The 26,624-nt window shown below is 35.7% G+C and overlaps 1 protein-coding gene across 3 annotated transcripts in view; it reads left to right on the top strand.

Annotated features, from left to right (window-relative positions):
• RAP1GDS1 (Rap1 GTPase-GDP dissociation stimulator 1) overlaps positions 1 to 26,624 on the top strand; it is a 170,344-nt gene that overhangs the window by 6,159 nt on the left and 137,561 nt on the right. For all 3 annotated transcript variants that reach the window (XM_058721852.1, XM_058721851.1, XM_058721853.1), the window contains exon 2: positions 23,147 to 23,254. In XM_058721852.1, coding sequence (XP_058577835.1) covers positions 23,147 to 23,254 — 108 coding nt within the window. The remainder of the gene's footprint in view (positions 1 to 23,146; positions 23,255 to 26,624) is intronic.

Below are 26,624 nucleotides of genomic sequence, written 5' to 3'. Positions count from 1 at the left end.
CCCTTCTCCACAAAAGCCCTGATTTGTGGTGGTTGTTGATATCCTATGAATTCATGGTTGGGAAGAGATGAGATACAGCACACTAGTATATGGTGGATCCGCTATATAGATATAAGAACCTGTGAGCACAGATAATAGTAAAGGGTAGTAAAATAATTAAGTAGTAATGAGTTTTGAGTAGTAATATCTTTGTTTTAATATAACTTACTTAAGTTTATAAGATTTAATTTTCAATAATGTGTGTTTTAATAATTGCCTCGAAAATTCTTAAAAATTTAATAATCATTTCTCATGGGCTGGTACAGGTGGGTTCTGGTATACCACTGGATTAATAATTACCATTTATTACTGTTTAATAAGAATTATTGATGAGTTATGTAAAACTTTACACTTTCTCATATTTTTAAAATTTAATTTTAATCTTTTCAACAATTCTATGAAGTGGGTGATACTATCCCCATTCTACCGATTCAGAGAATTAAGTAATTTATCCAGGGGGAGAGAGCTCAGTCTCTAAAATCTTGTTTTAGAGCAGTGATTCTCAAATTCTGGCTTGCTTAAGAATCCTGTAGCATTTGTTAAAAAAAAAATTACTAGGCCCGCCCTCAGAAATTTTGGTAAGTAGGTGTTGGGTAGGCTGAGAATTCGCATTGTCAAGACATTGGCAGATGATGCTGCACTTTTAATAGCCTCACCGTAGAGCATAGGTCTGCAGACTTTTTACATAAAGGGTCAGATGGTCAATATTTAGGCCAAGAGGCAAAATCAAAAACAAGAGAGAAAATATATATGATGAGAGAAAACAAATATCCACAAATATTTTGTTGACTATGTTCAAAATACAACATTAACTGAACAAAAGTTATTGCAATATAGGTCTACCAATGAAAATATTGTAATTCTGTTTTTGAGATAGAATTTCACTTAATTGGGATTCAGAGTTACCCTGCCATCAAAATTGATCCAGATGTTCATTTGTTAATGCAGATCTTTAATGTGATTTTATGGATTTTGTCTTTGGAACATGTTTTCACACAGATAGGTACTCTCAAATGCTCGTATCTGTGTATCCGTCCATGGGCATATGATTTTATTAATGAGACTATTTATTTCTATGGAAGGAATTATAGAATCTTTTAGATTCTTCTCTTGACATTTAACATTTAGCATGCTACTACATTGTAAATTAACCACTTGTAATAGTAAAGTAGAAACTCCTCTGTTACTTAAATGGATTTTGATGTTTGGAAGTTTCATTTGGTCTGAAATAAGGTCTGAAAAACAGTGCTGCAACAGTAGTTTGAGCTTGCAAAATATATCTGTTGTAGATTTGTATATGTGTGGAGATCTTATTGTATAACATTTGACAGCATGAGAAGGGTATATAGCAGATTGATGGTTACTTGTGTTTCCAACAACGTTGTCAAAATGACTTAACATAGTTATGTTTCTCATGTAAGCACTATTTTGCCTTGATTTTCAGGTCAAATTCTAGGAAACACCAAATCTGCAGCAAAATCTAATTTCCAGAGGCATTCATTGTTTGATAATAGTGGCATTTTCCCCCAGAAATTTCATTCTCACTTTTTTTTTTAATGTTTTACTTATTTGGGGGGGGGGGGGCAGGGAAGGGCGGGGGGGGGGGGGGAGGGGGAAGAGAATCCAAAGCAGGCTCTGCACCGTCAGCGCAGAGTCCAACGTGGGACTCGATCTGAGCAGAAATCAAGAGTCAGATGCTTAACTTACTGAGCCACCCATGCACCCTGCATTCTCACCTTTCTGCTAAAAGATCACAATAAAACTCTACCATTGGTAAGCCATTAAACTGCTCTGTGACAAGGTAAGTCAGGATATTTGGCTTCTAATTCTTATCAAAGTACGCAGAACTGACAGTGGTTAAATCAATGAGAGTGAATGAAGTTGATACTCCTGGCATGATAATTTAAAATATCTTCCTTATAAAATGCCTGCCAATAAATAATGTAATGAATAAGCATAGACTTTAACCACCTTACATTTCCACAAACATTGTAAGTTTGTTCAGCTATGCCTTTTACTGTTCTTCACATTTTTACCATCATCATTTGTAACACATCTTAGCAGATTCCACTTCAGGTTGTACTGAATTAATATTTTCTCAACTTTGAAAATATTCTTGCCTATTCTATGCAGACTTTCATAGAAGCTACTTCTTTAGTTACTTCACACTCAGCATCAGTTGTTCCACAGATAACATGCAGTGTCACTAATACAGGTCAGCTCATCAAGAACCAAGGAAAACCTTTCAAAATCATTTGCCTTATTTTTTAGTTGAATATTTATATTGTTCCTAGTGTCCTCACCTCTTCAAGTAGCTATCATCACAGAAAGGCTGCCTCAAACAAATCACCGCATCCTCCCCCCCCCCCCCCCCCCCCGAAATATTTCTTTAGCTCACCATGAGCTCACCAAGCTTTCCGTGCTTGGTTAATGAGTGAACCACTCAGAAACTTACTTCATTTGCAACTTCATTTTCATTTTTTATTTTTGAAAAGAAATTCGGCTGTGATGAGCCATTATGTTTTTTGTTTTCTAATTTCTCTAACCCTTTCCTATGAATTGTGAATATGATGAAGGCTTAGTCTGATAATATAGTGCTGTATTTTTCTAGCATAGCTATAGTGTCACTGCACAATACAGTGGTTTGCTATCTTACTCAATAACAAACTAATCCATATGCCACTTTAAATACCTTAAAAGTATGACATTTGAAGTATGCTTTTCCTGTTTTGACTTGATCAAAGTGAAATGTTGTGTTATGTCAGTAGACATGGTACTTGAAACAGTGGACAGCCATAACTGTGCTATCCACGGTGCTGCCCATAATTTGGAGCACATCAAACAACAGGGCAAACTGATGAAAGTGCTACCCACGGTTTCTGTCTCACCTACTCAACTCTGTCATCATAATGTGAACACAGATATAGACAATAAATACAGGAGTAAGTTGTGTTACACTAAAACTTTGTTTATGGACACTGAGTTTCAATTTCATATAATTTGCACATCATGAAATATATTTCTCTTTTGATTTTATTCAACCATTTACAAATGTAAAACTGTTTTACCTATAGGCTATTCAAAAACAGGAGTAGGGGCACCTGGGTGGCTCGGTCAGTTAAGCGTCTGACTTCGGCTCAGGTCATGATCTCACGGTCCGTGGGTTCGAGCCCCGTGTCGGGCTCTGTGCTGACAGCCCAGAGCCTGGAGCCTGTTTCAGATTCTGTGTCTTCCTCTCTCTGTGACCCTCCCCCATGCATGCTCTGTCTCTCTCTGTCTCAAAAATAAATAAACGTTAAAAAAAAAATTTTTTTTTTTAAATAATAAAAAAACAAAAAACAAAAAACAGGAGTAGTTTGCTTGCTCCTACTATAGAGTCATGCTAAACTACCTCATCTTTACCGGTGACTTTTTCTCCCTGTGAATTCCCTAGCTCAGTAAATGGTATCACTATCTATCCAGTCAACCATTCCTAAAATCTAGTCATTATAACATCCTTTGGATTCCCTAAGTTCTAACAGTTCTGCCTCTTTGAATCAGCCCTCTCCTCTTTTCTCTGCTGCAAACATGCCAGCCAGTTCAAGGTTTTATTACCCCTTGAAATCTTCTTACTCTTCTGTAACAGATGTTCTTTCCCCCAGCATTTCCCCTCTTAACCAGTTTTTACATGCTGCTAGAGTACTCGGTTTAAAAGGTGAATCTGATCATTTCACTTCTTAGATATATTTTTTTCAGTAGCTCTCCAACACATCTAGCAGGGTTCCCAAACTCAAATGAAGAAACTATATGATTAAAGAGGGTTAAAGTGGTAAGCTTTTGACAACCAGTGCAATTTTTTCCTCACATACTAAATTGAAAGGAATATTTTTTAAAATTAACTTATTTTGAGGAAGAGAGAGATGGAGAACAAACAGAGGAGGGGCAGAGAGAGAGAGAGAGAGAGGGAGAGAGAGAAACACAAACAGACTCTGCACTGTCAATGCACAGCTCGATGTGGGGCTTGAACTCACGAACCATGAGAAGTTGACCTGAACCAAGATAAAGAGTCAGATGCTTAACTGACTGAGCCACCTAGGCACCCAAGGAATATTTTTTTTCATAAAGATGTATGTTTCCTCTCACTTTTCTTAAAAATTGTCTGTTTTTCATTTTCTCTCTTTTGATAAAAGACAAAGGTTAGAAAAATATCTCTCTACTATAATAAGAATAGCAATGAAAGCATGATGAATGGCAACTAACACTGGGCCTCAAGGTGAAGATACAACACGAAATGAGGAGACTATGGCAGACTAGAGGGTATGTGCCTAACCTACAACAGGAGTTCCCTACTGCACTCCAACCGTTTTTGCCGTGTAGGAATGTGGACCCAGGGAAGCCAGATTTGGGGACTTTTAAAAGAATCCAGCAATTAGATTTTTACCTACAGATAGCTGGCCCTTGAACAACATGGAAAATGGTGGCATGGACCTCCCACACAATTGAAAATCCACATATAACTTTTGATTCTCTGTAAAGCTTAACTACTAATAACCTGTTGACTGGAATCCTGACCAAGAGTAGTTAATTAACATATTTTTTAAATTTTATTTTGAGAGAGAGAGTGCGAGTGAATGGGGAGAAGTAGAGAAAGAGGGAGACAGAGAATCCTAAGCAGACTCCGCAGCTATCAGCATAGAGCCCAACATGGGGCTTGAACCCATGAACTGTAAGATCATGACCTGAGCCGAAACCAAGAGTCACACGCTTAACCCCACTGAGCCACCCAGGTGCCCCTATTTTTTTTGTTTTTGTTTTTGTTTTTCTTTTTGCTTTAGAGAGCACAAGCAGGGGGAGAAAGAGAATCTTAAGCAGGCTCCATTCTCAGCAAAGAGTCCCATGTGGGGCTCGATCCCACAACCCTGGGATTTTGGCCTGAGCTGAAATCAAGAGTCAGGCACTCAACCAGCTGAGCCACCCAGGTATCCCATGCATATTTTTTTATGTTGTATGTATTATATACTGTACTCTTACGATGTAAGCTAAAGAAAATAAAATGTTATTAAGAAAATCAAAAGGTGGGGGTGCCTGGGTGACTCAGTTGGTTCAGCATCTGATTCTTGATTTTGGCTCAGTTCGTGATCCCAGGGTTGTGGGATGGAGCCCTGCCTTGGGCTCCACACTGAGCATGGTTGCCTACTTAAGATTCTCTCTCTCTCACCCCATCTCCCCCGCTCACGCGCACATGCTCTCTCTCTCTCTCTCTCTCAAATTTTAAAAAAGAAAACCGTAAGAGAAAATACACTTACAGTGCTGTACTGTATTAATTGAAAAAACATTCACATATCAGTGGACCTGTGTGTGATTCAAACCTCTGTTGTGCAAGGGTCATCTGGACTTAAGATTGTTAATGGTTTTTGGAATTGTAAGATCCAGGGCCTCCAACAATGACATCATGGCTCTGTATCTTTCTGTCCAGGGCAGAGAACTGAGGGTTAGGGAGGCTAAGAGACAAGCCCAAGTTCACACATTGAGTTAGGGGTAGTGTCAGATCTAGAATCTTGATTTCCTAACTCCTCTGCAAGTGTTCTCTTCATTATACCAGGCCAGCTCCAATTTGTTAATGAAAAAAAACATATCTGTACACATACACAAACACACATACCTATACACACATGCACACAGAAATGAGCTAACTTCAAGGATTCACTCACGTAAATAGGTTAGTGGAAAACTCTTCCCTTTGTAACATTTTTATTACTAAAGTCTGGGTCCTCATCTCTTCATTCCTGTACTACTGAGACCATTTCTTAGTTGGCCTCCCTACTACTAGACTCTGTGCTCTCCAGTCTTTTCTACATGCTACAACCAGATTAATCCTTTTAGATTAGTAAAAAGATACTGCATTGATTATATCATTCTTCTCAAGATCTACTACTTGAACTGACTATCCTATCATGTCTAAACTCGGCTGAGCTTTCAAAAGTCATAGAAATCTGTTACCTTTCTTATATTTCTCTCTCTGAAATACATCTTCCTTTGATAATCACTGACCCTGAAATATTCTTTGTCAGTGATAACACCAGTATACCTTTGTTCATGTTATTCCTCCTCCTACAGTAACTTTTTTCCTCTGTTCTTATTCATTCTCCATTGTCTAGCTCATGAAGGCTACTTCAGACCTCTTATTTCTCTGGATACCTGTTACTTCTTGGACTCCTATAACACATTCACTAATACAGTTTTAGTCACTCAGTGTTTCATATTTCTTGTTGGCATTCAGTAATACTTGTTTGTTCAAGTCATAGAGTCACTGCAGACTTAGGTCAGTCTTCTCAATTAACAGCATTATCCTATAGTGATTATAGTCATGTTTATAATAGAGCTTGCAAACCAGCAGCCAACGGGCCAAATATACTTTGCAGATGGGTTTTGTTAGAGAAGTTTTAGAAATTGGAATTAGTCAACATTTAAATAACATGAAATTTCTGATAGAAATCTATTTTGCAAATTTTTCTTGAAACATTAAAAATTTAAGATCCCTGAGCCTGTATTCCTATTGGTGACAGTTAACGATAGTGTCCTTAGGCAAGGTGTGGGGTCTCCAGTTCAGTACTTCTTCCTATTATTTTAAATCCTACAAATTTCACTCAGTACTCTATCTGGAAGATATTTTTTAACCTGTTCATTTGTACTTTATTTTTTAGTTTATTATTTTTTTTAAATTTGAGTATACCTCTTTCATCTGGCAACTATCTTTTAATTTTCTGTATTTATAGATTTGATTCTGCTTTTTGTTTATCTGTTTTGTTTGTTTTAGATTCCACATGGAATCATATTGTATTTGTCTTTCTTAGTCTGATTTAACTCACCTAGCATTATACCCTCTGGGTCCATCCATGTTGTCACAAATGGCAAGATGTCCTTTTTTATGGTTGCGTAATACTCCTGTGTGTGTGTGTGTGTGTGTGTGTGTGTGTGTGTGTGTGGTGGGTATGTGTACATTGCATCTTCCTTATCCATTCATCTGCTGACGAACACTCAGGTTTCTTCTGTATCTCGACCATTGTAAATAATGCTGATTAAATATAGGGGTGCATATATCTTTTCAGTTAATGTTTTTGTATTCTTTGGGTAAATACCCAGTAGTAGAGTTACTGGATTATACAGTATTTCTATTTTTAACTTTTTTTTTTTTTTTTTTTTTTTTTTTTAAATTTATTTTTGGGACAGAGAGAGACAGAGCATGAACGGGGGAGGGGCAGAGAGAGAGGGAGACACAGAATCGGAAACAGGCTCCAGGCTCCGAGCCATCAGCCCAGAGCCTGACGCGGGGCTCGAACTCACGGACCGCGAGATCGTGACCTGGCTGAAGTCGGACGCTTAACCGACTGCGCCACCCAGGCGCCCCTCTATTTTTAACTTTTTGAGGAACCTCCATACTGTTTTCCACAGTGGCTGTACCAATTTACATTCCCCCTTGCAGCGCATGAGGGCTCCTTTTTCTCTATATCTTTGCCAACACTTTTTGTTTCTTGTCTTTTGATTTTAGCCATTCTGACATTTAGCCAAGATGACAGCCATCTTTTCATGTGTCTGTTGGCCATCTGTATGTCTTCTTTGGAGATGCATGTTTGTATCTTCTGCCCAGTTTTTCATTGGATTATTTGTTTTTTTGGTGTTGAGTTATATAAGTTCTTTATGTATTATGTATTTTGGATATTAAACCCTTGTCCTATATATTATTTGCAAATATTTTCTCCCACTTAGTAGGTTGTCTTTTTATTTTGTTGATGATTTCCTTTGCTGTGTAAAAGCTTTTTTGTACGTGTGTGTATGTACACGTATGTATGTGCATGTATGTATGTAGTCTTCATTTCTTTGAAGAGACATATGTAGAAAAATATTGCTGTGGTTAATGTCAGAAATATTACTCCCTATGCTGTCTTGTAGGACTTTTGTGGTTTCAGGTTTCATAGTTAGGTCTTTAATCAATTTTTAGTTTATTTTTGTGTATGGAGTTAGAGAGTGCTCTAGTTTCATTCTTTTGCATGTAGCTGTCCAGTTTTCCCAGCACTATTTATTGAGAAGACTGTTTTTTTTCCTCATTTTATGTTCTTTCCTCTTTTGTCATACATTAATTGGCTATATATGTATATAATATATATAATATAAAAGATATAATATTAACTGACCATATTGTGGGTTTATTTCTGAGCTTTCTATTCTTTTCCATTGATCCATTTTTATGCCAGCACCATACTGTTTTGATTAATACAGCTTTGTAGTATATCGTAAAATCTGGGATTATGATACTTCCATCTTTGTTCTTCCTCAAGATTACTTTGGCTCTTCAGAGTCTTTAGTTCCATACTAATTTTAGGATTTTTTTTTCTAGTTCTGTAAAAAATGTTATTGGTATTTTGATAGGGAATACATTTAATCTGAAGATTGTTTTGGATAGTATGGATATTTTAACAGCATTAATTCTTCCAATCCATGAACATGGACTATCTTTCCATTTGTTTGTGTGATCTTCAATGTCTTCCATCAGTGCTTTATAGTTTTCAGGGTACAGATCTTTCACTTCCTTGGTTAAGTTTTATTCCTGGGTATTTTCTTGTCTTTGGTGCAATTGTAAATGGAATTGTTTTCTTAATTTATTTTTTATTCTGTTTGGTTATTAGTGTATAGAAAAGATACCAATTTCTTGTTATTAATTTTGTGTTTTGCTACTCTACTGAATTCATTTATTACTTCTGTTACTTTTTTGGTACGGTCTTTAAGGTTTTTTTATGTATAGTATGTCGTCTGTGAATACTGACAGTTTAACTTCTCCCATACCAAAATGGATGCTTCTTCTATTTTTCTTGTCTGATTACTGTGGCCAAGACTTACAGTACTATGTTGAATAAAAATGATGAGAGTGTACATCCTTGTCTTGTTCTTAACCTTAGAGGGAAAGCTCTCAATTTTTCACCATTAGATATGATGTTAACTGTAGGTTTTTCATGTGGCCTTTATTATGTTGAAGTATGTTCTCTCTAACCCCATTTTGTTTAGAGTTTTTATCACGAGCAGATGTTAAATTTTGTCATGTTTTTCTGCATCTGTTGAGATTTTCATATGATTTTTATCTTCGTTTTGTTGTTGTGGCATATGGCCCTTACAGGTATTTGAATTTGTGATCTCTGAGATTTCTGTTATAACTTTTGAATTACCAAAGAGTTAATTGTATTCATTTGGCCATCAATCATGGTTTAATCTGCAGTTGATCAGAATGATACAAGGAATTAGAGAAATAGAGGATAGAATCTCTCCTCTTTCATAAATTAATTCTGTAGTATAGCCTTTAGCAAGTTACTTAAGCTCTTTAAGCCCTCATTTTATCTGTATCCTTAAAATATTATCATTATTATTGAATAAGAACCAGATAATAGATTTCAAATAAAAATGGAAGGGGGGAAAAGCTCATTTCATAAAGAACTAATACAATTCATAATAAGGAATCCTTCACACTCAGTTACTTAATAAAGGCTGACCAACCCCCAGACCCAGATCTGTTGTATTTTTTTCCCTTTTTTGTGTGTGTGGAGGGATGCCCTTGAGCATTAAATACACTTACTAGGGAAAATGATGGTATGGTATTTTTTAAAAAGTCATCAAAGTGCAATAGGCTGCTAGATTGTTTCTAAAAAAATTATTTTCTTGTACATATTAGAAAGCATTTTCTAACATATAAGGATTATATAAAATTATTTAAAATAATTATATCAAATGAATTACATAGAATTACATAATTTTAAAGTATTTAAAGCAACAGTTTAAAATTATGTAAAAAAGAATTACACAAAATTATAAAAATAATTTCAAGTAACTAGTAAGTTCCCCTTTTTTATGTGTTGGGATTTTGTTTTTATAGTCAGGAAAAGAAAAAAACAGGAATCATTGTACTTTAACAAAAAATTGCTTTCAAAGCTGTGAGAAGCTTACACCAAGATTATTTTTAACAAGAAATTTGTCAGGAATGAAAAACTGTTTCCTTTAGTTCTTATAAAAAATATTCCATTTTGAAGATTCCTCCAGTAGCTCCATTATAAAAGATGACACTGATCCTTTTAAAGAAGCAAAGCTTACACTGAAATACTTATTTTACAGAAATATAGATGTTAGTTTATCTTCAACAACAAAATGATAATAATGACAGGACTTTTATATGAGCTGATTAACTTAATTTCCTTTTAGTTGCAAGAATGCGTTTTTGGGAAGGGTAGTGTGAAGCTCCAAGAAAGAATAACTGTATTGTGTCACGTTTCTGGCTTTTATGTGGTTTGTATGAAACATCATCAGTCAGATCAGAAACACAGGACTATCCTATTAGGCAATACAGAAAGTGACAAATAATGCAAGCAGTGACAGTTTTGCTTTTGAAAAGCTTAACCTCTAACTGTAAGATAATAACATAAAAGAAATGAGTAACAGAAACAGATAAGGATATAGTTTGGATTCTTGAAAGAGAAAACGCAGAGACCAAAGAATTTAAATAAGAGAATAGATCATATTTACCTTTTAAGCACCTAATAAAACTTCTCAAGAATATACAAGCGTTCATTACTTACAGTGATCTGGAAAATTTTTCTTAGAATTTATTTTTCTATTTAACAGTTAATGAAAGCTGGTGTATGTATCCAGCATTGGTACTGCCCTTGAGATACTATGGCAGAGACTGCTCCTGGTACATCTCATTGTGATTTCCTTCCTTCCTTCCTTCCTTCCTTCCTTCCTTCCTTCCTTCCTTCCTTCTCTCTTTTCTTCCCTTCCCTCTTCCTTCCTTCCTCTCTTCCTCTCTTTTCTTTTCTGTCTTGTACACATTCACATATATAGACAGTTGTTAGCTCATAAAACTACCTAACACGGTTGGGTTATAAATTAATTTTTGAAGAATTTACATCTACATAAAGCAAAATATAGGTACTCCTTGCTTTGCACAGTTCTGATATGCATGAAATATGAATGAGTTTCATTTAACCTGGTACTGTGAAGATTGCCTGTTCACTGGAAAGAGCCTAGACATTGAAGACACATGTGTCTGGATTTATCCCACCTTTGGCACTTATCTTTCTGGGCAAGTTATTCAGCTTCCAGATACAACTTTCTCCATTAAAATATGGACAATAACAATAACACCTATTTCACAAGGTAGTTACAAATATTGATGAAATAATAACTATATAAATTTTAATTTCTATTCCCAAAGGTGAACATACATTTTTTGGGAAACTGTATCTTGTGTTCAGATGAAAAAGCAATCAAAGGATCTAATGCTGTTGGTTGTGTTATTTTAACCAAATCAGTACACCGAATATCAAATTATTATAGCAGATTGTGCTTTCCAAAGATGGCCACAACAATATCTCTTTCCCTACACATATTTTTCAAGAATTTGCCATTCCCCATTGAGAGCTGGGGAGTTCTCTTCCTGTTTAAAATGAGCATGCTTGTGACTCACTTGTAACCAATAGAATGCACCATAAGTGTTCTATCATTTCCTAGGCCTGATAGTAAAAAATGTTGCTTCCATACTGTTTGTGGAAATGCTGACCTGCTTGGAGCCCTGAAAGTCTGACCCTGTAGCTACCATTCTGTGGGGAAGCCAGGCCATCTGGAGGAGCCGCAGGTCTCAGGTTGGCATTCATAACCTCCCAAGTCCTTTCAGTCCAGTCACCAGAACCATCAAATGATTCAGATGATGCCAGCCCCTGCTATTTAGTCACTCTCGGAGACACACCCCTATCTTTTGAGACTCTCCACTGAGGCCCCAGACCTTGTGGAACAGAGACAAACCATCCTCAGTGTGCCCTTTATGAATTCCTGGTTCACAGAATCTGTGAGTTCAATAAAATGGCTTTTGTTTTATGCCATGAAGTTTGAGGGGGTGGGGGGGTTGTTAATGTAACAATACTAATTGGAACAGTTATAAAACCTGAAAGATACATTGTTTCAGTAAGAAATGGATTGCTATTAAAACTTTCCAAAGTGGGAACTACCTGATGAATGAATGTTTACTGGGTTTTTCTTCTCATTTTAAACAAAGATGGCCTAACAGAGAATTTTGTCTAGTAAATAGCATTTCCCTGTGGTTTATTTAATTGTCTTTTACTTGACATTGATTCCCTTGAAGAAATATTTACTGCCAGAAAAGAAATATGCATGTTTAAACAGTTTAAACAGTTTAAACAGTTAAACATAAAGCAATATTGCTTTATGGTAAACTTTACCTGTTTGGCTAATAAAAACTGTCAATACTCTTAGTAAGGATAGTTACCACTAACATTTGTGTATTTTTTAAAAATTTTTTTTGTTTATTTATTTTTGAGAGAGAGAGACAGAGACAGAGAGAGAGAGACAGAGGCAGAGCATGAGCAGGGGAGGGGCAGACAGAGAGGGAGACACAGAATCCGAAGCAGGTTCCAGGCTCTGAGCTATCAGCACAGAGCCTGACATGGGGCTTGAACCCACAGACTGTGAGGTCATGACCTGAGCCAAAGTCAGATGCTTAACCAACTAAGCCACCCAGCCACACCAAAATTTGTGTATTTTTTTTCTCAAAGCACAATAGCCTAATAAAACCTGATAGGAACAAAGGAATATCTATATTCATCTTTCCAAATTAAAATTTAGTAGTTATCCTTAATACCAATTTTAATGTTGATCTTATAATAATAAACTCATATTAGTATATTTGGCAAAATTATTTTGAATTTGTGTCTTTCCTATCACTTTTTGGGGGACTGTGGATTTCTACATTTATTACCACCAAATAATAAAATAATACTTTGTTGTACATTTACCAAGGGATTTCAGTTATAGGGCTGTTATTATGATTTTCTAAAATATAATTGTCATAATAATGGTACTTTTTATTAAGGCTATTACCATGCAGAAGATAATCAGTATTGTAGTAACATTTGGATGGGCTGTGCTTTAAAGTTTGTGTGTGTGTTTGTAAATATAAATAACTGCATATATATACACATGTATATACATATGTGTACATCTATATACACACACACACACACAAGGTGCTTCTAGAAGAATGCACAAGAAAATGTTAACATTGATTGCTTCTGGGAGTGAACTGGGATATGTGAAGGTAATTCCCACCCAAAATAAAATCGAAAGTAAGGGGGAAAAAAAAGTTTTTCTAACTGTGGTATCTATATTCATGTTTGTATCTTTGGCACTTAGTGCAGCGTTTGGTGCTAGGTCAGCCTTTAGTTCATATCATTGAACAAAAAGAAGCTTGAGGTTATCTTGTTAATGTATTATTCACTTGATCCACAGCATTCATGACCTGATACATTATGATATTTTTCACTGAAAGAGCTACTATTCTTTGTCTTTTCTCACATAATTTCTCATTTTTCTAAGAAGGCTATTTATGTATCTGTACTAGTCTAGGTCTAATCAGAAGACAGACCACATAATGTTAAATTTATATGTATATATAAATATCCTGACAAGAAACATGAAGTATATACATCATACAACATAGCTTGTTATTTACAGAGCATTTTAGTACATACAGCAGGGTTGCACCACAGGAGAGGAACTCTGAAATTACAACACTAAAAGCTTATGTAGGGTTGCTGGCACATCTGTCATCCAAGATACACACACACACGCACACACACAGACACACACACACACAGTCCATAATCTGGAATTAAACAAATCATTCCTACTGAAGGGGAAAAGTATCTCTAGTGTTATTACCCTAAATGTAAGCTAAAAACAAACCTCTGGAAAGAAGAGGGGGATTTTTTTTTTTTTTTTTTTATGTTCCTAGAATGTCTCCAGAGAAGGAGACTTATTATAGCTTATCAATTTCCCTTGCTCAGAAGGCCCTAGTAGTAAGGAATGTCAAGAAATCCAGGGAGAATGGTCTTCCATTACACAGAAATGTAAACAGGAGACATTTAATGTAAAAAATATTAAGCAATAATAGGAGAGTAACTTTAAAAGTATATAACAAATCTGATGGGTAACCTTGAGCTACGAGAGTACATCCAAGGAAGGACAAACTTCCTCGGAAGGTGAGTTCTCATTAAGATATAATTAAGATCACTGCGTTGCCCAGGCCAGAGGTAGCCCACAGTCAATAAGCCTGCAGGAACAACTCTTTGGAGAGCATGCAAGCTGAGGTTGATGAGTGGGCCCCAGACAGTAGGGCATGCAGAGGAAGTTGGGGTGCCACAGCAGGTACTGCTAGAACTGGGCTAGAGAAGCCCCTTTCTACAGGAACCCAGCATACTTCTTTGTACAGTTTGGACCAGAGCGGCTCTGGGCATCCAGCCCCACAGGGTTTCCAAGGGTGCATATTTCCAGGGCTGAAGAGATGGTGTGGGAAGCAGTGACTTGGGCTGGGATGCAAATGAGTTGTCTGGGGCTCTTGTACAGAGTTCTCCTGCCTCAGTTGAGACCTGGAGAAAAAGTATGGTGAAAGCTATGACTTGCAGATGTATGGCACTGGAGAAAATTATGAAGACTGAGCATGAAGGAGAGCACTTCCTCTTCAGTACTATCCATTGTCCTCTACAGACATACCTTGTATCTTGCCATCTGGCAAAGGGAGAATATTTAAAGGGCCAGGATTCATTTTTACAGATCAGGCAGTGAGGGTGAATTTGGAGCTGAGAGACATAAGTTGATAACTGACCTAATGTCTCTTCATCCTGTTGCTTAAATTTTCTTTCAAATTTATGGTGCATCATAGCTTTAACAACATTTAAGTAAGGGCATTGTCATACTTTCTGATTTATTTAGTTCTTATCTAAATCGTCTTTTGTTTTATCTTGACTCTAAATTTTCATTATGCTTTCTGTAGCAGTATCCTGGGAAAATATTTCTTTTGTGGGTTCATAAATAATAGTTTAGACAGTATCATTTTCTAAAGATTTTTTAGAAAAGATTTTTAATATATACCTATGTTTAACTCACCTGTCACATTTATGATTACTTGTGTAGGTATCATTTTTTCTTTTTGGCATTTTATTCAGAAAAGCTAGTGTTGCCTAAAAATTTATAAATTTCAGTGTACATTATCTCTTCCTTGTTATTTATTAGATTACTAAGTGAAACTATTTGCTTTGCACCGATCTTAATGAAATATACTTCTTTATATGTTTCTCCAGCTAAAGAAAGTTCCTTTTCTGTAGGTCTTTTATGTCAGTCTTCCATCCAATTCTCTATTATTACAAAGCGTTGTAAGCAGGGTCTTTCCTTCTTTCTCTTTGTTTGATTAGTGACAGCTTTAAGTATATTCTGATGGAGAATCTTGCTCAAGACTGCTTGTAAGTCAGAGTGTTTAGCCCCAAACACTTCTCTCTATCTATGTTATGTAGATAGCCTTCGGAAATTCCCATACACTTAGGCAGAATTTCCTCTTATATTATCTGCCCCTTGTCTGACCTTCCTTCCCTGTCAGGCATATCTTAGAGTCTAGGACAGAGCTTGGAGGCATGATATCATTTACTCTTGAATGTTAAGTGCCAGGAACCAAAGCATTGTAGGCAGATACTTAAGTATTATCCTGGAGGAGTAGAAGGTCACAGCTAAAATAGTTAAGTCTAAGATCAATGTGTTAATCTAAGGGGCTAAGTGGAGTGTAAGGGATAAATTAGATGGGGCCTGAACAAAACTGGGAAATACAGGATAGAACATTGTTCTGTAAGAATCTTGGTGGTAGAATATTGATACTGTGAGAACTCTGGTTTGCAGGCACATGCTAGGTATAAGAAGTTAGAGCAGAGCATATATATTTCATGTGGTTATTTGTATGTTTACAGAGTTTCTCTTCTGTTAAGGACTCAATGAGCTTACCTGTACAGGAGTGAAGTTTGAAAGTATATAGTTTCCACTTTCCAGCATCTTCTGGAACTCATGTGTCCAGAGAGCATCCTGGTAGTTCTTCACACAGAAGCTGTTTGTAATGACAGATTGCACATTTTTACCAACATCATTCTGGTATAATTCTTGGGTTTCTTTAAATTCTTTGACAAATGCCATCAGACTTTGTTGATTTATCTACATTGATTTTCTAAGTTGGCTTATAATATTTTGGGTGTTGAACTACTATTGGGTGTAGTATTTTAAATCATTCTGTTAGGGAATAGTTGAGAAAAAGAAATCACCCTCATATTTTTCTGGGTCATTTCTGCGACAAGGCATTAAGCCTGGATCTCAGTGTAAATTTCTATCTAATTTTAAAAAGCCAATGTATTAACTTTTTATCAATTATGTTATATGCTAAAGCTATAATTGATAGTTATAAAACATGAAAATAATTCTTGAACTCTAAGTGAAAAGGTTTTAGGCATAGTGTGAAATAAAATTTTACAAACTATTTCTTGCTTTTATCCATGATGGCTTAATATTATAGTTGTGAAGATCATCTGTCAGACTCTTGACCCTCTAATCAAATGTGACAAGTTAGACTACATTGTTTCTGGTTTAAACTAAAATAGACTTTAATATCATTTAAGAATGAATGAAAAGTGATTGCTCATAAAGTTTTTATCTGATTTCTGAAATAATTAGAATGAGAAGAACACTTAGAAATGTTGTTATTTTTAGGATAGTTCGTCTTAATAAAAATATTAATTATGGTGGTTTGTACCATAATTTATAATAAAAGATGCAAGCACAAGTAACTCAGAAAGTAAGGTAGATTTTCAGGATTTGTGAAGTTTCTACTATAGAGAACAGTGTGAGTATCTTAGAAGAATTTCCTGTGCTACAAGAATTTTCCTTTAGTATAATAAATAAGCTAAATAAATTTCCCTCTAGTATAATATCTTAGTGTGTTAGTATCTTAGGGTATCTCAGAAGAATTAGCATCTTAGTATCTTAGAGTATCTTAGAAGAATTAGTATCTTAGTGTCTTAGAGTATCTTAGAAGAATTTCCTGTGCTATAAGAATTTCCCTCTAGTATAATAAATAAGCTAAATAAATTTCCCTCTACTATAATAAATAAGCTAAATAAATTTCCCTCTAGTAGGGTAAATAAGCTAAAAGAGTTTTATTAACCCAGGACTATAAAACTAGCAAAATGAAAAAAGCAGAAGAGATAGGGTGATCTTGGTTCTAACATTGAAGGTGCAGAGAGAGGAGAAGGCCAAGAACAAATGTTCAGAGACTGGTGTTTTGAAGTCAGTAGAAACTATTCCAAAAAGAGAAAAAAAGTCTGTTGCTTCAAAGATATCAAATAAGAGGACTGAGAAAAATCCACTGGATTTGTCATGATATCATTTAAGACCTTTGCCTGAGTAGTTTTGATAGAATTTAAGAGGACTTGGTTAGATTGTGGTTTTAAGAGTGATGAAATGGTTAGAAGTAGGAGATGCAGAATTAATGACCAAAGTCAACTTTGCTTACCTCTTTGAAGATGTTATGTTTCTTTTTTTTTTTTTAATTTTTTTTTTTTTATCATTTATTTATTTTTGAGACAGAGAGAGACAGAGCATGAATGGGGGAGGGTCAGAGAGAGGGAGACACAGAGTCCGAAACAGGCTCCAGGCTCTGAGTTTTCAACACAGAGCCCGACGCGGGGCTCGAACCCACGGACCGTGAGATCATGACCTGAGCCAAAGTCGGCCGCTTAACCGACTGAGCCACCCAGGCGCCCCAAAGATGTTATGTTTCTTTTCACAAGGCAGGCTAGACCATCTACTGTCATATAGGAAATAAATTACTTTTAAGAAAAATTATTAATATTTCTTAGTAGTAGAACCTCCCGTGAAAATTATCATTCTTGACTCACTGTCCCCCCCCGCCCCCGCACTCCCACCAGCCAAAAGCTGACAAATTTTTCATTAGAAGAGTTTCAGTGTCTTAATGGTAAGGATTCATTGCTGAGATTTACTGTCATGGTTTGAGGGAGTCCAAAAATAACACCTTCTGTTCCTTACCCAAGTTCAGAATCACTGGAGACATAAGCAAATGAGTTCTCTGATGGAATTCAAAATAACTGCTTTAAAATTGGTGAAGGCTTATTTGTATAGTTACAAAGGAACTGCTAATACTCCAGGGCTGAATTAGATGTATTTGCTAATGTTGTCACTGGTGTAGCTGGACACCCAAAGGTATGGAGGAACAGAGAGTTCTTGCCATTCTAAAAAATCAGGAACCCAGAAGGGGCTGAGTTATACATATCCATTTCTTCTTTCTCAACTTATTAATCATATACATTACTTCTTTCCTAGAGAACAGAGGTAATGGTGGGCAGTTGCCAAGGGAGTACGCAGAAAGGACCGGAAGTGTCAGTGTAGTAGAAATTTTTCCATAAGGAAGCTTGAGGCCAGTGGGAAAGGGGTTGCAACCCCAATCATTTTATTCTCCAATATGCTCTTTTATTTTATTTTTGTAATGTTGTATTTATTTTTGAGAGAGAGGGGGACAGAGTGCGAGCAGGGAAGGGGCAGAGAGAGAGGGAGACAGAATCTGAAGAAGCTGGTTTCAGGCTCTGAACTGTCAGTACAGAGCTTGTCGCAGGGCTAGAGCCCGCAAACCCTGAGATCATGACCTGAACTGATGTCAGACGCTTAACCGACTGAGCCACCCAGGCTCCCCTCCAACATGCTCTTTTAAAATTGATGTATATTTGGGGTGCATGGGTGGCTCAGTTGGTTAAGTGTCTGACTCTTGGTTTCAGCTCAGGTCATGATCTCATGGTTTGTGAGTTGGAGCCCCTCATCCAGTTCTGTGCTGACAGTGGGAGCCTGCTTCGGATTCTCTCTCTCTCCCTCTCTCCCCAACTCGTGCTCTCTCTGTCTCTCTCAAAAATAAATAAACGTTAAAAAAATAAAATGCTTAAAATCATAATAATGTGTAGTAATTCTCTTTGACAGCTTTAGTTGTCTCTGGATGAAGAATTTAATGAACTTTCCTAAAAAGATCTCACATCATTAATAGGCATGTAATTATTCCCATGGAGAGACTGAATGATTTTTTGTCAATAAGAAATCTTTTAAAAGTAGGATGATCTATGTAGGTTTTAGTTATATATTTTATATTCTTTAATGCTTCAGTTGACTTCATTGATCTTAAAATATAAGACACTATATACTTTAAATCATATGGAGTACATAGTAGGTGCTTAACAGGTCACATTTACCTTCCCTTTGCTATTGGTACACTTTGGTTCTTCAGCATGTCATACAAAGGATGGTAACTAGACAGCTTTGTACAAGTAAGTAATTCATTCCTTTGTTTACTCAATTAACAAATATTTACTGGATACCTCCTATGTATCAAGTGATAGGTATAGTGCAATGACTATAATTAACAAGATGCCACATACAATATAGTGGGAGGCATATGTTAACAATTAAAAAATATAATTAAAAATTATCAGGGGCGCCTGGGTGGCCCTCTCGGTTGAGTGTCCGACTTCAGCTCTGGTCATGATCTCACGGTTTGTGAGTTCAAGCCCCGTGTCGGGCTCTGTGCTGACAGCTCAGCCTGGAGCCTGCTTCAGATTCTGTGTCTCCCTCTCTCTCTCTCTGCCCCTCCTCCACTTGTGCTCTGCCTCTCTCTGTCTCTCAAAAATAAATAAATAAATGTAAAAAAAAATTAAAAAAAAAATTTAACCTGGGGCGCCATGGTGGCTCAGTCGGTTAAGTGTCTGACTTTGGCTCTGGTCATGATCTCACAGTCTGTGAGTTTGTGCCCTGCACGCCAGGCTCTCTGCTGACAGCTCAGAGCCTGGAGCCTGCTTCAGATTCTGTGTCTCCTTCTATCTCTGACCCTTCCCCACTTGCTCTTTCTCTCTCTCAAAAAAGTAAATGAACATTAAAAAAAATTAAAACAAAAATCCTGTGAAGGATGGATATAGCGATTGAGAATGAACCCGTAGGGTTAAGGAAGAGGACACTTAGGTGGAATGGGCAAGAAGGTCTCTAGGGTGGTAACATCCAGATTGAGACTCGATGAGGAGAGCATGTCAGGTGAGGAGCTTTGGGGATGGGATAAAGGGAAGGAAAGAATTAAAAAAGACCCAGATGCCAATATAAAGTATGAATAACTCTTGACTGCTTTTTATTACTTGTTTACTGATAGTTTTGATAGATTGCTATAATTTGACCAACATAAATCTTACTTTTTTCCTCAGTGTTGGGATAATTGCTTTTCATTGCTTTTAATAATATGAACTTAGATATTATATGTTATTCATACTTTATTTCAGGAAAATCACCTTAATATGCGCTTAATAAGTTTGAACAAGAGTATCTAAGATATGATTCACTACAACTTTCTTTTTAGCTTATAGAAGAGAAGAGATATATACAAATATACGGTTTTCTTTAGACTAAAAATCAATTTCTCAAAACTGCTTAGTCCCTCTTAAGATAAATATTAATCTTGGATGTGAAGTCCAAGGTTGTCAAGGTTGTACGAGGTGTCACTAGACCGTGTTAGTATTATTAGATATAAAATTTAAGTTTACTTTTTCTTGGGTTGGCAGGGAAAGTAAATTATCTTTCATTTCATAATAGGGTGTTTCATCATATTTTTAGAATTGTCATCAGCTGACAATGCACAAAAGTCTATTAAAATGTATACCTTACTTTGAAGTAAGAAAATGCCTGAAATTCTAGTACTGTAGCAGCAATGCTGGAGGTCCTTGGTATCCCATTAGGGTGTCTATGAAGTCAATACCATTTGCATAATGCTATCAAGACATTATTTGTCTTTTTCACTCTGTTGACATTTCCCTTAACAATAGTACAAAAGCAATTATGGGTACAAAATTGTGGGTGCTTTCAAGTATATGTGAATCAGGGTAGTAGCAGCACCAAACTAGTATTAGTACTAGTAGTATTCTTCACCATGACATACTTAGAGTAAAATATATGTACATATACACACACACACACACACACACACACACACATACATACACACACACCAGTTTCACGTAAGAATACCCATGATGAAGCAGGAAAAAATGTTTAAAAAAAATCTCAGTCTCCTTAACACACTTAAAAAATATTCTGTGTAATGGAAGGTGCTCATAAAACACTTTCATTGCATTGCAAAGTCTGATGGCTGTTTTGAAGAGAAGTACTTGTGCAGTTGTTTGAGTTATGAGCTGACCAAGGTACCTTTTTCCATGGAAAAACATTTTTTATTTGAAAGAACTGAAAGACAAACTGGTTTTTCATATTTGGAAGACGTTTTCTCACAAATGAATGAAGCTAATTTTTCACTTAAGAAAAACAACTGACAGTATTTGTTGCTGGTAGTAAAATTGAAGTTTGTAAGAGAAGATTAGAATTTTGGAAAACTTGGGGGCACCTGGGTGGCTCAGTCAGTTAAGCATCTGACTTCGGCTCAGGTCATGATCTTGTGGTTCCTGGGTTCAAGCCCCCTATCGGGCTCTGTGCTGACAGCTCAGAGCCTGAAGCCTGCTTTGGATTCTGTGTCTCCCTCTCTCTGTGTCCCTCCCCCACTCATGCTCTGTCTCTCTCAAAAATAAACATAAAAAAAAAGGATTTTGAAAAACTTGTATACCTTCAGCTTGACATTTCACCAGTATTTACAAAGTGTCTTTTAGTAAGATTAGTGATGATACTAACAAATGTGATCTTTTGAAATAGTACAATGAAATGTGTCAATATTTGGAAGATAACTCCATGACCTAATTTTTTAAATGACCAATGCACTGATGATAAATATCTCACCTGCATGAAGGATTCAAATTGCAAGAGATCAGTGGTTTTGAATGTAAGAATTGGAAGCATTTATTAAAATTGTTTCAGATTTCTCATGGCAACCAACCTTTAAAAAACTACCACTTTTCAAGGTTTGGTATGGTATCAAAGACTATCCAAGATTATCTGAAAAGGCTATTAAAATACTGTTCTGATCTTCCAACTATGTATATATGTAAGGCTGAATTTTTTTCATCTACTCAACCCAAGCGACAAATTATAGAAGATTGAGTACAGAAGCAGATATGAGAATCCAGTTATCTTCTATTAAGGCAGATTTATAGAGATTTGTAAAAATGTAGAATAATATACCACTCTTTTCAGTGAGTTTTTTGTTTTTGTAATATATTTTATATTAAAATAATAATTTTAACAAGTAATAGTTTTATAATATTAGGTTTAAGTAAATTACTAAAATAAATCCTAAAAAGTCCCAGTTTTAATTATTAGTATGTTAAATGTCAATAGAAATAATTGATGTAAATAAAAGCCCTTTAAGAATCTGAATTTTTAATAGTGTAAAGAGATTTTGACAATCTATGGTGTAGCAGAATCCACATATAATTTAGCATGAGAGCACAGCTTTATAATCCAAAATGTACATGTTTTGGCTTCAAGCAGTGCTTTGGTTTGAAATGTTTTTCAAATGGCAGTGTTAAAGTAGGTTTTATAGTCATCAGCTTTGTATTATTTTAAGTCACATTTTTTTTAATGTTTGTTTATTTTTGAGAGAGAAAGAGAACGTGAGTGGGAGAGGGGTACAGAGTAAGGGAGACACAGAATCTGAAGCAGGCTCCAAGCTCTGAGCTGTCAGCAAAGAACCCAATGCAGTGCTCAAACCCGCGTACTGGGAGATCATGGCCTGAGTTGAAGTTGGACGCTTAATGACTGAGCCACCCAGGTGCTCCTAAGTCACATTATTTGAAACTTTTCTAAACCTTCGTTTTCATTTTATGTCTTTAAAATATAGCAGAGGAAGCCAAAAATGAAACAAGATATTATTTGCAAAGCTATATAATTTTTTTGTGGATGTTCAGTTTTTTTTCAATTAATCATGGCTGGTTTCCTGAACAAGCTAACTATGGAATAAGAATCCCAAGAAAAATGTTCTGTGATAACCTGTATTATTCCTGAATATTCCTGGTATCTTAATGGATACAGATTGAATGTTTCATATCCAAGTTAAATGGGTACATTTGATTTAAAAAATTTGTAATAGTATAGTCGATTGCCATTTTGTAATGTATGTGGGAGTTAATTTGCAATAATGAGGGCCTGTTGCCTGTTAGTGATAACTGCCATGAAACATGATCATATGTTAGTGAGATTTCTGATTTCTCTTTTTTTCTATACGCAGATAATCTCAGTGATACCTTGAAGAAGTTGAAGATAACAGCTGTTGACAGAACTGAGGATAGTTTAGAAGGATGCTTGGATTGTCTGCTTCAAGCCCTGGCCCAAAATAGTAAGTTTTATTATGTTTCAAATGCCAAACAAAAAAGTCAAATCAGCAGTCATTCAGAAATTGGTATGTAGTTTAGCACATAACTTGCATTCACATAACTTGAGTTCTTTTGAATCCTATCCCAGAATACTGGGGTTGTTTCACATATTCCCCCCACCTACCCCACCCCCCCCCCCACCCCCGCCACTCTCAAAGTACTGAAAGCCAACTTGATAGGCAGAAGAAAGAAGGAATTGATTGGTGGTGATGACATTAATATCAGCCCCAGAGAGAGACCATTATTTCATTCCTAACAGATAAGCAACATAGTTGTTTTTTCTTCTTAACTCCTACCTTTGTTCTTTGAACAAGACTTCTGTGCATTTGTGGGGAGACTGGGGAGGAGAAGCAGAGGGGAGCTTAAAACACCTAAAAATTTTTTCTGAGATCTTATGGTCATCTTTTTATTTTTATTTTATTGTTATTATTATTATTTATTATTTTGAGAGAGAGAAAGAGAGAGAGTATGAGCAGGGAAGGGGCAGAGAGAGAGGGAGAGAGAATCCCAAGCAGGCTCTACACTGTCAGTGCCAAGGCTGATACAGGGCTCGAACTCACAAAACCTTGAGATTATGACCTGAACTGAAATCAAGAGTAGGATGCTCGATAACTGAGCCACTCAGGTGGTTCCTTTTTAATAAAAGTCAACTTTTTAATAATTTTATTTTAAAATAATGTAAAATAATGTTTATGCTTGGATTTAATTGGAAAGAGCCGTAAGTCATCCAGAAATCCCTTAAACCTGAAGTAAGACTTGATCTTTGATGCTGTAGTAAATAATAACAGGGATAAAAATTATACAGCTCTTCATTGGCTAACGTATTGTTGCACTTGATCCATCATATTTCCATTCATTAATTTTTGTAGTATCACAGAAAACAGGTACAGAATGATTTTTATCTGCTCCCTTAATTCTGCTTTGTCCTGCTATGGCTTGTGCTGTACTAGTTTTTAATTACACCATTATCTTATTCTAGGACTAATTATGTAGCTGTCAAAGAATTCAGGAGAAAGTATGTAGTGTTAGAGTTTTAATTTCAAATAGAGATGTTTGTATTATTTCTTTTTTACTTTATTTTTTAGTGTACTATGCTTAGAAAATCTAAGATGATTGCAGTACTCTCCATCAAAAAGCACATTTTTTAAATGTTTGTTTATTTTAAAAGGGGGGAGGGGCAGAGAGAGAGGAGGGAAGAGAGAATCTCAAGCAGGCACCACACTGTCTGCACAGAGCGAGATGTGGGTCTTGAACTCACAAACCTGAGCTGAAGTCAAACACTCAACCGACTGAGCCAACCAGGTGCTCCTCGAAAAGCACATTTTAAAGGTAGCTTGGAAAAGTCTTTTTTAGTAGTTCTCTTTGCTTTTGAGATTGTAACTCTGTCCAGCTATTTAATCTTAGAGATAACAGAGAAAGGGTTTGAAACAAGGAGTTCAATAAGAGCAAGGTTCACCATGGTAAAGAGAAACAACAGAAAAGCAGAGTGTCTAAGGCTGTGCCGTCCATTGTACTGGATATATGTGGCTATTTAAATTTAATAATTTAAAAGTAATTTCCTTAGTCTTACTTTTCAGTAGCCATATTTGGCTAGTGATTACTTTATTGAAGATCACACATATAAGCCATCTCCACGATTACAGGAAATTCTTTTGGATAGCATAGGTCTAGAGGCCTAGAAAGAACCTGATTTTTAAACATGCCTGTATAGGCAGATTTACATAATCATGTGATTAAGCCTAAATAAATTGAATATCTCAAGCCCATTTTTTTGGGAAGAGTTGTTTTATTATACTCTTGTTTTCGGTGGCCTTTTTTTTTTTTTTTTTTTTTTTTTTTTTTTTTTCCTGTTTAATGAAAGAATTTTCTAGATGGACCATTTGTTCAGGAACTGAAGGATATGGAGGCAGTGTTCTTGCTTATATGTAGAGGATTGTTAAGTCCTGTCCTGGAAAGACTAATGACAGAGAAGTGAAGTTGAAATGAAATGAAATGAAATGAAATGAAATGAAATGAAATGAAATGAAATGAAATGAAATGAAAAAAGGAAGCAAAAGTTTATAACTTTTTGAAGAATAGATTTAAGGAATACAAGTATATAATTGTTGGATTAAATTTCAGATCCATTGCAGACTTACTCGTTGAACCCACTGATTGAAAATAGCTTTGAAATTGTATATTATAGTGTTAAGGCCAAGTAGCCACAAGGTGTTAATAAACCAACAAATGCTACCAGTTTAACTCTTGACTCCCCAAGAAGGGAGCAAAGGAATATGTCTTTTTGAGACTCTGTAACAAAATTCATGTGTCCTTACCTCTAAGACTATTGACACTAAAGAATTTGACACAGGAAGACAGAGTTCGTGGAAATGTTCAGTCTATGACTTAAGAGTGATATCTGTCATTGATTGAGTGCCTCCTGTGTATTCAACACTGGACTTGGGACTATATCTGTTATTTAATCTTTCTTATAGTCCCATGAAGACAGATTATCATCACCATGTAAAGGAAAAGGAATAGACACTATAAGGTTACTTCCCTTGCTCTGACAGAATTTAGCATTTGGATTTGAACTCTTAGTTTGGATTTATTTTGAACTACCAAATAAAAAAATTACATTCTGAGTAAAGTGTGGCTTTTTGCTGAGTGTATAGAGTACAAACTTGTTTCCAAAAGCTAGGTTTTAATATTGTGTCTTGAATTTTTGCTTTTTCTTTAAAATAGGTTCAAATTATATTACTAAAGAGGGGAATGATATATAAACTTTTTTTCCCTTGAATTACAGACAAATGGATTATTTTATAGGTATTGATGTATTTTTTTAAAATTAGCATGTAGCTTTTAAACAAGAAAAAGTAAAAAAAAAAATTGGTAAGATCTTTATTTTCTACAGTTGTTCTTCCTTGAAGTGATTGATCCATTGTTATTTTCATCCCCTTCAAGGTAAAATTATAAAACATTTAACTTAAGTGAATCTGTACTGGCTTTTTTTTTTTTTTTTGGAGAGACCTTCTGGTGTTAATTCTTCCTTAGTGTCAGGTGTTTTAGCTAAAAATATCCCTCTTTGTACCAGAATTACACCTGATCAAGAAACAATGATTTCTCCATTCTGTACAAGATGGTAATGTGTGTTAATAAAATCTGAACTTAGATTTTTATTTTATAATCTACTAACCTGTCATTGGAAAGGACAAATCTGAAAGGAAAGAAATTATGCTTTTTAAAATTTTTACACTGTGGGAATTTAGTATATTTGAATTGCCCATCAAAAATCATAATCTGAAATTAGAATATTTGCTTTGATGTATGACTTCAGAGTGATTTTCTTTCTTA

This window comes from Neofelis nebulosa, chromosome 3 (genome assembly GCF_028018385.1).
Source record: "Neofelis nebulosa isolate mNeoNeb1 chromosome 3, mNeoNeb1.pri, whole genome shotgun sequence".
Lineage (NCBI taxonomy): Eukaryota > Metazoa > Chordata > Mammalia > Carnivora > Felidae > Neofelis > Neofelis nebulosa.
This window is presented reverse-complemented; position numbering and strand designations above follow the sequence as displayed.